The 14,684-nt window shown below is 48.0% G+C and overlaps 2 protein-coding genes across 2 annotated transcripts in view; both read left to right on the top strand.

The window, feature by feature from the left end:
• Window positions 1–4,655, top strand: part of LOC126576456 (uncharacterized) — a 26,140-nt gene extending 21,485 nt beyond the window's left edge. Inside the window, exons 7-13 of the mRNA XM_050237731.1 lie at window positions 1,103–1,169; window positions 1,280–1,298; window positions 2,751–2,926; window positions 3,043–3,406; window positions 3,487–3,818; window positions 3,909–4,324; window positions 4,403–4,655. Coding sequence (XP_050093688.1) covers window positions 1,103–1,169; window positions 1,280–1,298; window positions 2,751–2,926; window positions 3,043–3,406; window positions 3,487–3,818; window positions 3,909–4,324; window positions 4,403–4,621 — 1,593 coding nt within the window. The 3' untranslated portion in view covers window positions 4,622–4,655. The remainder of the gene's footprint in view (window positions 1–1,102; window positions 1,170–1,279; window positions 1,299–2,750; window positions 2,927–3,042; window positions 3,407–3,486; window positions 3,819–3,908; window positions 4,325–4,402) is intronic.
• Window positions 4,656–5,406: 751 nt separating this feature from the next.
• LOC126576447 (uncharacterized) lies at window positions 5,407–13,032 on the top strand. The gene is made up of 12 exons (XM_050237719.1): window positions 5,407–5,580; window positions 5,666–5,901; window positions 5,978–6,108; window positions 6,191–6,531; window positions 6,605–7,152; window positions 7,225–7,360; window positions 7,676–7,849; window positions 7,932–8,164; window positions 8,229–8,700; window positions 10,267–10,718; window positions 11,376–11,441; window positions 11,513–13,032. Exons 1-12 carry the CDS (start codon window positions 5,532–5,534, stop codon window positions 11,681–11,683), a joined length of 3,009 nt encoding a protein of 1,002 aa, XP_050093676.1. The 5' UTR covers window positions 5,407–5,531; the 3' UTR covers window positions 11,684–13,032.
• The last annotated feature ends 1,652 nt before the right edge of the window (window positions 13,033–14,684 follow it).

Raw genomic sequence — 14,684 nt, 5'->3', positions numbered from 1 at the left:
TGGATGTCGCTCCGTTCTTTCACAAACTGTTTAATATTTACGGCACGAATCGTTGGTTCAAAACGAAAGACATCAACGGCAAGCGACGAACGCATTTTGTTGCCGATTTTATTTTGGTAAAAAACCAAACGAATGCCTATTTTCCAACACATTTGTTTTCTGTGTAGCAAGTATTTAACAAAAAAAAAAAAAACATAAGTTTCGGTTCTCTTCTGGTGTCTAAACATCAATTTGTTCTTCTTTTGAGTTTCGATCTTCGGCTATAGCGATTAGAATGTGGTTGCGATTTCGCGTCAACCTTCTGGAATTGTGTATGTAATGTTCATTCGCTAAGTTCGTTATCGTCACCGAATCAGTTTGTTTCACCTCGCTTTGCACTAGGGAAAACGAGATGCTGATGATGTGTCAAGATAACGGGTATGGTAGAAGGCAAATACTACTTGCAACAATGTACAGTAAGGTATAAAAAAACTCATAGTAAGAAAAGGTTATTTGCGTGCAAAGGAAGAGATACTTTTCGACTATCCGCCCCTCAAAAGGGGTTCCGTAAGTGAGATTAAAAGCAACTGCATTTAAATGATTGCAATAAAATGCGAATAATGATTTGCATTTGTTGTTTGATTGATCATTTTAATAAATTTAATGCTAAAACAGATGCCAATCCTGACCAATGACCCCTACTATTTTTCTTTTATCGAGCTATTTCATAACTCATCATTTATCTTTCCGATAATCAATCTCAGTCTTATCTAATCTTAACTCTAAGAAGAAGAAAAAACATTAGAATATTATTGTCAATCATCTTCTTTAAAATGGTTGCTGATTTTTATGCAAGCCTTCGCCGTGTAGACCCTCATAAGATTGCTTGCAGTTCTAAATGATTTTAGCTCCTAATTAAGTATACGCCTGCCTGCAATTGGCGCTGTTAACCTGGATATTATCTCATGTTCTGCAATCAAGATACAACAAGCGCGAGCTTGTCAGACCAGAATCTTGGCAGATCGTTGATCTCCTTTATCAGCTCCTACTTTATGATGCTCCAGGAAGGTATCGTAAATCTGCGCCAACAATCACGCCACTCTGCACCCCACTCTACCAACAGATAAACATCGTCCGTAAACGGCACCGCAATACTCCCCAAGCGCAGCAGCATCACCATCAGCAACCGGGTAAGTCACCGGAAGCGCGTACCCGTTGCCAGTGCCGTGGTAGTGCGTGAGAAGAACGCATTCCAGCCGCGATGTTCTTGGAATTTCTCTCGCGACGATACTGGAAACAGTTCGGTGCCATCGCTGCCGGTAAGTACGGGCACCAAAGAAGGAAACGGGGATTCCGGTGGGGATGGGAGAGTGTCAGGGTTTGATAGAAGCTCAACGTCGCGACGTCATCAAAACCGCACTTGGTGAGTGACGATCATCGCAACCTCCCACTATACTCACCGTACGATCATCGGTGGTTCATTGAACCTCGCCTGGTTGATGGCCGTCACTGGTCGTTAATAGTTTGGGGCACTAGAGAGTTGGCGGACCGGACACCTGTGCGCCGTCTCCTCAGTGAAGCCCCCTCACCCCCCTGGCTAAGGTGCGAACCCATGGACTGGATGCCAAGACCAGCCAAGTCAGCTTTGGCCGCTCGCCGCTTTGGCAAACATTTAATAATAAATGGACAAACAGAACAGAGCGGACGGATAGGCCACGATGATGGCTGCCCCGAGCGCAAGAACACGAAAAACCCACCCCCCTAAGAATGGTGTGCGCAGCTTGTGATAAGCTTGGAGAAGTGCGAAATGGCGAAGAAGAAGGCCTCGGGTTAGGCCCCACGATCGTTGCTGCCTGTCTGCTACGCTGGAACGATGTCGCGTCAAGTCGCAAACACTGCTGAACATTAGAAAGCTTCTAGGCAACCGGAAGCTCGGTCTGGGTCAATCGGGGAAGAGGTAACGGTGGGACACGCTGCTGGGGTTCTACGAGTTCCGTGGCGACACTTCAGGAACTTTGTGTGTGATTTGTTCATTAGTGATAGTGTCCACAGTTGTCACAGATCGCTGCGCTCGCTTACAAAGTGGCTGCTGCTGCTGCCGCTGCTAACTGGTACATGGCAATTCAAATTGGAAATAAAATGTCGAAATCGATGCTTAAACACACCGCGCCATGCCGCACCGTTCTCCGCAGACCCACCGTTGGCCGAATAAATACATTCTCGATTGGGTTGTTCATCGAGCGAGAGTCTTGATGTCTTGGCGCAAACGGGGAATTAAAATCAGTCACAGCAATCCCACTGGTGCTGTATGTTGTTTACATTTTAAAACAGCTTCTGTTTACGATCTGTTGGCAATTGACCTCGCCAGCAGTATCTGTCCCGGAATCGGATGATGGGCTGATGGGACGTGTGGTCTGCTTCTTTTTTCTTGCCAGCCCTGGCTCGATCTAGTTGACTATTCGAACCAAAGCGCCATCCTAACAAATCACCATAATCGAAGCAGTCCATGAATGAGGGATGGTATCGATGGCGATCCACGGAGCTATTTTATGCTGCTGGATCACATTAACAATTCGTCATCGTAACGACGCAATTCAAATCTCAGTATCGCACTACTCGAATCTGTCTTTAAATCGAACGAATCTTTTGCGCATGCCTGCGCACATTAACCGTGTTACTGTTTGGTGAAAAGGGGGGGTTTAATATTAGAACGCACTCGATTAGATAACTGTCAAACTGTGACTAAATCGGCAGCATCGGTGTTTATCTAGCTGGGAGTGTTTATTTGGCTTCGTAAACAAAGTGCACCTGGTGGGCAAACATTGCATGGCAACGGAAGAAGAAGAAGAAAAGAAAGCCGATGACGAGCTGCCGCCTGACCCGAGCGAACCGAGACGTTGCATCTGTGCCGAGCCTTTCCGCAATCAGGTTCTAGCCGTTTTGAGAAGTGAAAATGCCCCCGCGTCACACGTCATCCCCGCCTCAAAGAACACTATTCCGCTAAACCACCTTTTCCTTTTTCTCTCTCTCTCTCTCTCTCTCTCCCTCCCCCCGCCCTTGCAGTTCACATAATAACAGCCAGCTATGGGGTGACGGTAGGATGGCCAGCACCGATCATACCGTTACTTCGCTCACCGGAAACACCACTAGCGTCCGGACCGATCACAGTCGAGGAAGCATCGTGGGTCGGTGCGACACTGTGCCTCGGTGGCACGACGGGTACCATCATGTTTGCCCTCCTCCACACCTACCTCGGGAAGAAGGTGGGCCTGCTGCTTATGTCCGTGCCGCATATCATCCTCTGGACGCTCATACTGGTCGGGGATAATGTGTGGTACGTGTACGGGGCACGCTTCTGCAGTGGACTGACCGGTGGTGGTGTCGTTAGCGTCGTACCGCTCTACATAGCCGACATAGCGGACAAAAGGTCACAGCTCTAACCGCCAAACGCTCTTAAAACCTTTGCCGATGTACTGATTTCAACCCTTTTGCTCTTTGCTCCCCTAGAATCCGTGGCACTCTGGGCTCACTGACCATCATCTTCATCAACATTGGGCTGCTGTTCGTGTACTCGGCCGGAGGTTACCTGCCGTACTATTTACTCCCGAAGATCATGCTCTGCGCACCGATAGGATTTCTCTTGCTAGTGAGCTTCCTGCCCGAAACACCACAGTGTCTGCTGCGGAAGGGTAAGCTGGCGAAGGCAGAGCAGTCGCTCATGTTCTACCGCAACATCACAGACGAGAGCGCCAAGACGGGTGACTTCTATGCGGAGTTCGAGGAGATGAAGGCGGCCGTCGAGGAGAACAGCAGAACGCGCCTTTGCTGGGCTGACTTCAGTAAGCGCTTAGGCCGCCTAAGTAACCGATTCGATCGAGACGCCATTACGTACGTGACAAACCTTTGTTTGTTTGAATGTTCGCCCACAGCAACACCGGAGGCGAAGCGGGGCATGTTCATTGGAGTGTTCGTCATGGCGCTGAATCAGTTTAGCGGCATCTTTGCCATCCTCACGTACGCCGGGACGATCTTCCAGCTGTCCGGTACGGGTATCGATCCGACACTGGCCCTTACCATCGTGGCGCTCATCAACATTAGCGGCAATGTGACGTCGTTCACCATCATCGATCGAGTTGGGCGCAAAATCCTGCTGCTCCTGTCGGCGATCGGTGTCGGGCTGGCACTGGGCGTTCTCGGTGCCTTCTCGTACCTGCAGACCAACGGGCATGATCTAACCGGTGTGGAATGGCTGCCGGTGGTGGCACTGTCGGCCACCTTGTTCCTCGCTGCCATCGGTATAACGAACGTGCCGTTCTTTATCGTCCCCGAAGTGATGCCACCAAAGGTATTGGTTGATGAGGGATCGTTGGAACGGAGTATTCTGGAGATTATGAACATTTTTTTGTCCGTTTCTCTCCTTTAGCTTCGTAGCATAGGGAGCACGATCAGTGCGACGCTGCTGTGCATGTTTGCGTTCGTGCTCGTCAAGCTGTATCCGATCATGATGGAGACCATCCAGATTCACGGTACAGTTTGGATATCGTCCGGCGTGTGTGCCGTTTCCGTGTTTGTGATTATCTTCTTGATACCGGAAACGAAGGGAAAGAACCTGAATGTACAAACGGGAACTACAAAGCGATGAATCGAACCAATAAATGACTTTACTGTGTAATGTATTACCTGAAATTCGCTTGTTTTCGAATCCATGTTCTAGTTTTCGTTTTATGCTGTACGATGACCACTCTGTAGAAATAAAAAAATCCAATACCATTGTGCGTATATTTCATGTTATTGATTTAAAAGTTGATAATTGACAGAAAACACAATTTACTAGATAAACGTGGATCCGTATGGTAGATAGGTCAATTACAAGATAATATTTTTCGCCATTACATTCCACAATGGGCGTCAATTTTTCCACCTAATTTCCTGCTCTTCCCCTACCGGCAGCGTATTCGTTGTGGCTGGATAGGTTCCTTGTTTATAAACGTGCTCACCGTCTGTACAACAAACTTAGAGTTAGCCACTGATAGTGCATTCACTGGACAAGTGGAAGCTTTAACGACTACGTCATGACTGTCCACACCACTACCTAGCGTGATGAGCTCGGTGAGCCCGCTAGGCAACTAATGTTACATACAGTCCAGGCGATCCAGCGTCAAGACCAGACGACAGAGCGTTGTTTACCGAGCGAAGAGATGAGATTCCGTTTGCTACTTGGGTTGGACCCGGGACAGTGAGTGAGTCCTGCTGATCTGCCGGATTGATTTATACTTATCAAACAACGCCATCGGATCAACATCGGGCCGAGGTGGGGAGGGATCGAGATTTAGAAAACAGGTCAGATTGTGACGAAACACATGGCGCAACCTGGCCAGACGGGAACGGAACGGAATGCGCCGATTGTTTAAAAAGGGTCCCGGGGTACCAGTTAACCTCCGGGGAGTAACAGTTGTCCGTGCAGTCCGAAACGTACTCTGGGCATTGCCGGATCGTGAGCAGGGATTTTTGGGTCACAGAATTTGGGACTTCTGGTCATCGCTCTTTTCAACATGAAGTCTACCTCGGGGGTTCGAAACCAAGTCTTTGCTACCTGCGTTAGTAAGTGTGCACGCGTTCTAGACGCGTTTGAGTTCATTCTTGTCCAGATATCCGGAAAATCCAAACGGTTTCAATTCAACTACAGTAAACGTGATCAACCTATCACACGGTGCTGGCCTCGGATGGGTATCACCGTATCTGCCGGTGCTGATGGACGAGAACCAAACACTGCTCGAGACGGGTCCGGTCACGGTTGAGCAGGGTTCTTGGATCGGATCGATCCTGTGCCTGGGTGGACTGTGTGGTGCGTTCACGTATAGTTATCTAGTTGAAAAGCTCGGTATCAAAAAATCCATACAGGCACTAGCGATACCACACTCGGTAAGCACGAATAGACATAATTTGGTGTAGAAAATGGTGCCGCATAATACATGACACGCCTTCTGTTAATTGGCAGGCGTTCTGGATCATCGTGTATCTGGCTACTTCCGTGTACCATCTGTATATTGCTCGGTTTATGGCCGGTTTGGCGGGCGGGGGTATCATTGTGACATTTCCTCTCTACGTAGCGGACATTTCTGATAAACGGTAAGTCCAACGGTTGAACCACGCTTTTCTGCTCCACTGTTGAACTAGCTTGTCTGCGCCATGGTGGTGTCCTTCGTTATAGAATTCGAGGTATTCTTGGAACCTTTCTGGCGCTCATGAACAACCTCGGTATACTGCTCATGTACGTGATCGGCAACGTACTGTCTTACCACACGGTTGTCTTCGTTATGCTCGTATTGCCGGCCCTGTTTACTGGTCTAATGTTTCTCATCCCGGACACACCACAAACGCTACTGAAGCAGGGTAAGGTTAGTGAAGCTGAGCGATCCTTAATGTTCTATCAGGGCGTCCAGGATGCAGTGGTCGGCAAATCGCCAGCATTCCGTCAAGAGTTTGATAACATGCGCAAGTTTATTGAGTGCAGCATCCAGGGTAACTCTCGCGTTACAGTGGCCGATTTCCGTAAGTGCTTTCAAGGATATCGTGGCCCTCGGAGGCAACATCTGATCGCTCTGCTTTGCTACCCATCGAACAGGAACACGTGAAGCTAAGCTCGGGATGCTTATCGGTGTGTTTCTGATGTTTGTCAATCAGTTCTGTGGCATCTTCGCCGTGCTGACTTATGCCGCGTACATTTTTGCTACGGTCGGATCGACGCTAAGTCCGAACACATCGACCATCATCATGGGTACGGTGCAGATCTTTGGTACGCTCTCTTCGTTCGTCTTTATCGATCTGATCGGACGTAAGGTATTGCTGGCTATCTCGACGTTCGGCATTGGAATGGGGCTGCTGCTCCTGGCAGCCTTCAACTGGATGACGATCACCGGTGTCGAATGGGTTTACGAATTTCAATGGCTTCCGATCGTTATCCTGTCGGCAACCGTATTTCTGTACGCGGTCGGTCTGAGCAGTATACCGTTCTTCGTGCTACCTGAACTACTTCCAGCGAAGGTAAGCAGATTTTTGGTGCAATTTGTAGAGCGTTTTTTTATGTCTAGATATGCCTGCCCTCAGATATGCAATGCGGGAAACACACTCAGCATGGTCACAGTTACTATATTCTCGTTCATCAGCTTGAAGGTGAGTATCATGATCTTTAACCGTCGAAAAGTCAACTCAATTTGTATGCTGCAATTACGATAACCTCTTCAGATATTCCCTGTCATGGTAGAAGTTATCCATCTCTACGGTGCAATCGGAATTTACTCAGGAATATGTTTCGTTGGAGGAACTATTTTCCTATTTATTATTCCCGAGACTAAAGGCAAGAGCCTCATCGCAACGCCAAGCGCTGCGTAGCACAAACATTGTGATTCGATCGTATTTTATCGATGTATGATAGATATTTCATATGTAAGAATAATAAAAGAAAATCCAACTAGGTTACAGCCTACGGGGCCAAGATGCTGTAGCTGCAATTTGTTTTTTCCGTTTTCTTTGAAAAGTATCACTTTGTTATCATGACATTTGCCACGTGCTTTGGGATGGGATGATGGCATGAAAGATTGGGGCATTTGCAAACCACTGGCCCAGCCTAGCGCTGCAATCTCTGATAATAGAGGCTCAGTCTCGCAGTCGTCTGCTATTTGCATTCTCCCGGAAGCGCTGGAGAAAAGATTAGACGATAAGGCGACAATGGCGCTGCGCCCAGCCGTAGGCCATACAGGACCACGCTTATGGTTGGTGCAGCTTCCGCGAGTAGTGTCACCTCGAGATCTAGTGATGCATCCGCTAACGTTCGCCTCGATAAGAAATCAATTCCTGGGCACCTTCGCTGGTAAGTAACACGTCGGAGGACCATCACCACGAAACACTATTTAGTGAAGTGAAACACCTTTTTGAATCCTTAAACCATCCAGTGAACATCATCGCGCTGGCTCATGGAGGAGTGTTGGGATGGGTGTCCCCTTCCTTAGCCTATCTGCAATCAAATGGCACACACCTGGCCGGTGGACCGCTGACGGTCGAGCAGACATCGTGGCTCGGTTCATCGCTCTGCATTGGCGGTATGATCGGTGTTACGCTCTTTGGACTGCTAGCCGATTACGTAGGCAAACGAAGAGCTTTACAGTGCATCACTGTCCCTCATGTGGTAAGCGATCGCGACCCGCCCAGGATCTCCAGTGACATCTTTAAACATTTGTGTTCCTTTGCAGGCCTTTTGGTTGTGTGTACTGTTCGGGAGTGATGTGTATCAGTTATGTTTGGGCCGAGTGTTTGCGGGAGCTGCCGGTGGTGGCCTGATCCGGATCGTTCCGTTGTACGTGGCCGAGATAGCGGACTGTCGGATACGCGGTGCCCTTGGATCGCTGTTACCGATCTGTTTCAATGCCGGTACCGTTCTTGCGTTCATCGTCGGTGGTCTGGTGTCGTTTGAAACGATGCCACTGGTGTTGTTAGTGCTACCGGCGCTCTTTCTTCTCGCAATGATCGTGCTACCGGATACGCCCGCCTGTCTGCTGCGGTCAATGCGCAACGAACAGGCCGAACGATCGCTCATGTTCTATCGCGGTGTGGCCGGTCACTTCCAGAAGACGGATCAATTCCGTCTCGAGTTCCAACAGCTAAGCGTTGCGATCGAACGCGAAAAGACGGAACCGGACGCTGGTATCAGCTGGAAGGACTTTGGTATGTTTTGGGATATCATTTCATTTTTCTCTATTTGCCTGTTTCTAGGATGTTAGTACTCCCTACAGTAGTAACAGGGCACTGATTGCACAAATTGGTGTTATTAACATTAGACTATGGAGCATGTTTGTAACGCATACTGATGCCATCCTGGCAGTGCTATAAGAATCTATATTATTAGATACCATTTTAATGATTCACAAAACAGCTTCTCAATTTCTCTTCAGCTTAGCATTTATTGAAATGATTGAAAAATCGAAGATAATCTCAGAGTACTATATAATTTAGGGACACAATCAACATGTTGAATAGAAGATACCAGAGAAGTTGGTGTCGTAGGCCCTATTTTGGTCATTTGTATTAGTGTAGACTCGAATGATAGCTTCGCAATCTTTGGTAAAAACTGTGTAAAGCAAGCAAACAAGCGCAAAAGGCCCATTCGCAGAACAGCTTTAAAAATGAAACTAGGCTCGTGCCAACCTTTGTTGATGCTCTGTTCAAGTGAATTAACCTGCTGACCCTTTCGTTAAACATTTATAACGAATGCTTCGGACTGTAACTGCGTGGCAAAAATCGCTAAAGAATTCTGTTGCTTAGTTTAGCGCAACCATGTACTAAGACCTCATCGCAGATTCTGTTTACCGTAGTTATTGGCTCCTCTTTTAGTGATTATAAAACTTAGAACCATCGAAAATCTTATCGCAGAAAAGATGTATGGTAAAGATATTAAAGCAGCAAACTACGGAAAAAGTGGATAAATGTCATTTCAATTCTTGAATGGCATACCGCACATAATCAGCCTAGGAAGCTACGTTTGATTACGAGCCCAAATGACGGCGAGGCATTCCAAATTGACGCATTCTTAAAGATCCATCAGATCCCGAATGCGACGATGATGAAGCATCCACCGATGACGCTGGCATTGAAAAGGTTGATGGTGATGATGATGAACGCCCACCCGGCTCGATAGGGCCTTCGTCACAACCCTTCCCTACCGTTATCGTTATCCTTGGATCGCCGCGGGAATACAACAAACCTGACCTTGAAAGATAAGAACGCGATGGACCGCGTGGTCCACCGCTAACCGGGCGAGCTCGATGCGTCCATGCGGTCACAACGGTGGTCACGGTTGTTGTTTGTCGATTGTGAGTGAGCCATGGAGCGTTTTGTTTTGGGCGGGAGTGACCACGAAGCGCGAAATCTAATCACATTATCACGGCCCCGGAATTCTATGCGCGCTCCATGGCCCAAGGAAGGCGGCAGAGGGTTCCTAGCTGCGCAGCAAAATTGCATCATCATATCGCGGGCAGGCAAGCTTGGGATTCAGACCAACTGGTGCTGCTGCTGCAACGCGCAATGCACACAACAGAGGGTTACGATCCGCATCGCCTGTTTCCATCTTATCGCGGCGCATTTAAGGAATGATTGTTGCTGAATTGCAAACGGATGGGGAGAGGCGGCCATTATCGGCATCCAAAACAGGGGAACACTGGGAACACTGTCTGAATGGAAGGAGTTGAATGCTCGTTATGTAACCGCCGGGGTTACGTGTCTTCCGCCTCTTAGCTAGCGGGCCTGGACGCCGTGGACTCGCGATGGCCATGTTCCTGATGTTTCTCAATCAATGCAGCGGCTCGCTAGCCCTTATTACGTACGCGGCCACTATCTTCGAGATGGCCACCAGCGGACATGATGCCTACCAGCTGCTACCTCCATCCATCGCTCCGATCGTCCTGGCGACGGTACAACTGATCGGTACGATCGTTCCGCTCCTGCTGGTCGATCGCGTTGGCCGGCGCATTCTGTTGATCGTGTCCTGCGTTGGAGTGGCCAACGGATACCTGACGCTTGCCGCATACGTTCAGTTTCGACCGCAGGAAGCAACCACCGGTGCCCTCGGTGGTTCGACGATCGCTGTGCTGCTTCCGTTGGTCAGCCTCTCGTTCAGTATCTTGCTCGCCTCGCTCGGACTGCTCACGGTGCCGTTCGTCGTGATGGCCGAGATATTGCCCGCCAAGGTACATCCCACCGGCACAGCCCGGCGATCGATGTTGCGGCCGCAGCTTCTTCCCTCAGTGCGCCGCTTCATTATTCGCTTATGTTTGTCGCCTCGTTGGGTGTCGCCTCGTGTGGAGTGGGACTTTGGAACCGCTACAGATTGCGCCGTAGCATATGTTTGTGTGTGTTCGTGTGTCTCTGTGTGTGTCCATTCCCGGCGCCGCCTTGTTTATCTAAATAACCGTAACCTTGACATTGGCATTCGTTGATGTCTCGTGGAGCGCGGACGCGCTGAGTTCATGGTCGATGGTGCGTCTTCACACCGAGAGACCGTGGCGCGATCGTGCATGTTATTGCAACTAATACTATAATGGACTCCCCTCCCACCCCTCCCCTTCCCTCCAAGGCCTGCAAAGGCCTGGAAATGTTCCACTTTTGTTGCTGCTTCGCCAGCAACTGCACCGCCAATGCAGTGTGGCGGAGTTGCGCGAACGCTTTGGTGCGATGTGTTTCGTTTTCGCTTTTCTTTTCTTGTTTTTTTTGTGTGTCTCGCTCACGATTCTTTTCTTCCCGTCTGGAGTCTTTATCAATTTGTTTCCATGCCATCCTCTCCCTTTCTTCTGCCGCGTGATCATCGCCTCATCTGGGTGCTGTCTGCGGGCGCATGAAATCTACAGCTGAGGAACGTTGGCAGCACGATTTGCATGACGATCGTGGCCGTGTGCGCGTTCGCGCTGCTGAAGGTACTGCCGGTGCCCCCACCGATTCGGTTTCGATTGTCAAACGCTTTCTTTCGTTGGTTTTTTTTTTACAGCTTTTCCCTCCGCTGCTCGCAACCGTTGGACTGCCGGGAACGATGAGCCTTCTGGCGATGGTGTGTCTGGTCGGAGCGATGCTGATCACCGGCTTTCTGCCGGAAACGAAGGGAAAACCGTTGCTGGCGGGCACGGTGTCGGAAAGCGAACCATCACAGCGAACGAATTAGATGTTAGTATAAACCAGTCTATCTGTCTATCTGGAGTAAAGTATCTGAAACCCACGATGGCATTTTATTCGTTTAGCTTTGACCAACGCGTTAGACCTGGATAATTGTTTTCCGGCAGGCATTAAGCTTAACAGATTAATAAGAGAAATAAACAACTTAAGTTAAATAAAAGAATCAACCAATCAAAATCAATGGAATTAAACAAACAGCCAGATACAGAGACCAGAGAGGAAAAAAGTAGCATTTCGAAATGCGGCATAATAGAGAATAATCAACGTCAAAGCTTAAACATTAAACAAAGTAAAAATACACAAAACTCTATATGAAATGAAAATGACAACGAGTGGAAATTAGTGACAACGAGTTAGCTCCACAAATGCTCTTGCTGCTCGCGTGAGTAGCGAACCAGGTTTTGTGATATTTAAAAATTAGTATCTTTGTCGTTTTTCCTCCTATTGATGTAAAAATTGCAGAGAATTCTCTTGAAAAGACGAGCATTTAGGCAAAATATGACTCCTCAACCCCCAGCCACCCAGACGTGGATTTTCCGGCAAATTCAAACGATTCGAAACGAACTTATCGCTAGATGACGCTAGCTTACAATTCATCTATCCCGCTCTCGCACATGAGTGCAATCGGGAGCATAAAACATCGTTCTCTAGTCGCGAAAAACCGCGGAACAATGAAAAAATCGGTGGTAAAAAAACGGAAGAGGAAAAATTAACGAGATGTGATAAATTAATTTTCACATTTTCCCATGTAGGTTGACTCTTTCAAGAGCATTCTTTGAAGGTTTCGCATCAATCGAAATAAAATTGACAAAGATACAGATTCAAAAAGGGCCGTGCCGAATGGGTTACAAGCGTTTACGGGTCCTTGTGGCGAGGTCAGTCTAACGGGTCTGACCGCTGACCCTTAGGAAAGTGTCCGAACCAACATGAAAGCCCGCAAGTACCGGAGTTGGGAGTTGGAACTAGCCTTAAAGGTTTGCCTTGCTCATGGCATGTTATGTGATAAGAAGGTGCGACGGTCTTCATGCGTTGGCTCCAACGATCGATGTAAGGTGCATCGACGTGATTTTTTGCTCGATGTGTTGGCCTATTAATAAAACATAGTAGGTAATTGTTTTTAATAGTATGGTACCAAGAACCAAAGTAACAACAATTTGCAAAAGGTTCAAATGAAAATAAACTCTATAGATCAATCGATCAGAAATGTGAAACGGACTTCAAGCGCAACGTACCAGAAGTGTCCATGGTTGGGGATTCTTCTAAAGCATCATGTGACAACATAAAAGTGCAGTGCAATAGCGATACCAGACTGCTAATCAATTGTTCTAATGCTTTCATTAATACATGTGACATCGAAATGAAGCTATTCAACGAGAAATCTTGATTTTAATAAACTATTATGAATTTGATTCTCTTGATTTTATAAGAAGCATTAGAATTAACATGCACATGTATTGAAATGCTATTTTTATTTGTTAGAAAAATATGTAAAATAGCAATTGTCGTAAAATAAAAGCTTCTTGTGCGGTACACTTGTCCACAATATGCAGGTAATATTTTTAGTTTGCATTCACCTGTCAAGATTTGAAGATATCGGATCAGCATTCATTAACGAACCATGTTATATTCTCAACATGATCGTGTCAACTCAAGAAACATAAAGCGATTTATCTGTGATCACATTTATCTTTTTCAGCTCGACAGCAACGTTTATCTTTCTAACTTTGCAATTCCTTTAACCCCCATTGTGGTCATTAAGCAAAATTAAATCGAATCATTAAGAAGATTACATTCCATTAATGACGCTGGCCGCACCAACCACAACCGTCCCGGCAGTGCACGCGACTGCGGTTGTCTGACGCATTCAGCGTTCCATTTTCACTCCTTCAGTGTTGATTTGAAAGGCAAAAAAACCCTTCCTAAACCTCTCGTCAAACTTCCAACAAACTGGTTTGATGCACGCATGCATTGTAACCGATCATCATTCGCGGTTGATCGGACCGTGCGGAGCGACCACTTGTTTGACTGCCAGCTGTTACCTCTTCGACTGGTCTTATCGATATTTCTGAGTGTCTTTCTAACTTTACATCACGCGTAATCACAGCGTGGGACAAGAAATGGACATCGTAGCATCCCTCGTGACACAGTGACTCCAGGCAAGGCCACGCGAGTGTGGCATTGGCGCGATCGCCATCATCACCTGACATAGAAATGGATGACCTGCACGCGACCGAACCGAGTCGATCATTCGTGGCCTTTGTTGGCCCTCGACCAGTTTGAAGATCAATGGCGAACCGGGGTGTGAGAGAGAGAGAGCGAAAACCATCAGCAATGGCCAGCAGTGCCGTGTAACAAACCGGCGCAGCTGGCCAAGGCGCACCGATGTGAACGTGTGCCGTCGTAAGCCGTGTTTAGGCTTCGTTCTTCCAAGGTTGGCCACAGCCCGGCCCTTAATGATGGGAACGCGCGCCACCGCGCACATTCACTGTCATGGCATCGGCACGGGGTACAGCGATTAGTTCCACCTCGTGGCACACCGCAATGAGGGAAGCGCCATGCCGAAGCATATGTACGGCAAAGCGCCGCGATGTTAGCCTACATTTTGCCCCTGCACTTTGCAGCATTTGAAGGAAGCTTGTACGTTGCTTTGCTGCGTTTCCTATAGAAACGTTTACCCACACCGTGCCCCCCGGTGGGGCGGGTCAGCGCTGGCGGAATGGTGGATGAAAGAGCACAAACAAAACCAAAACACGGCCCCGGTGTGTGACCTTGGTGAATGGGTTCCACGCGGAAGCTGCGACTCTAGGATTGACGTGGCCTTGGTGGCATCACAGGACGTCCGCGCTTAGGTGTTTGGTAGTGGATATTTTTTCCATGCCCTGGGGCCGGATTAGCGTACGGATTTAGCCGGTGCCTACCCAAGGCCGCACTTTGCAGCGAACCATCGCGATGCGCTTCCATACTATTCTGTTTTAACTTCCTTTTCTTTC

The sequence above is a fragment of the Anopheles aquasalis genome, chromosome 2 (assembly GCF_943734665.1).
Source record: "Anopheles aquasalis chromosome 2, idAnoAquaMG_Q_19, whole genome shotgun sequence".
Classification (NCBI taxonomy): Eukaryota; Metazoa; Arthropoda; class Insecta; order Diptera; family Culicidae; genus Anopheles; species Anopheles aquasalis.
The sequence above is the reverse complement of the archived record's forward strand: the minus strand, read 5'-3'. Positions and strand labels throughout refer to the sequence as shown.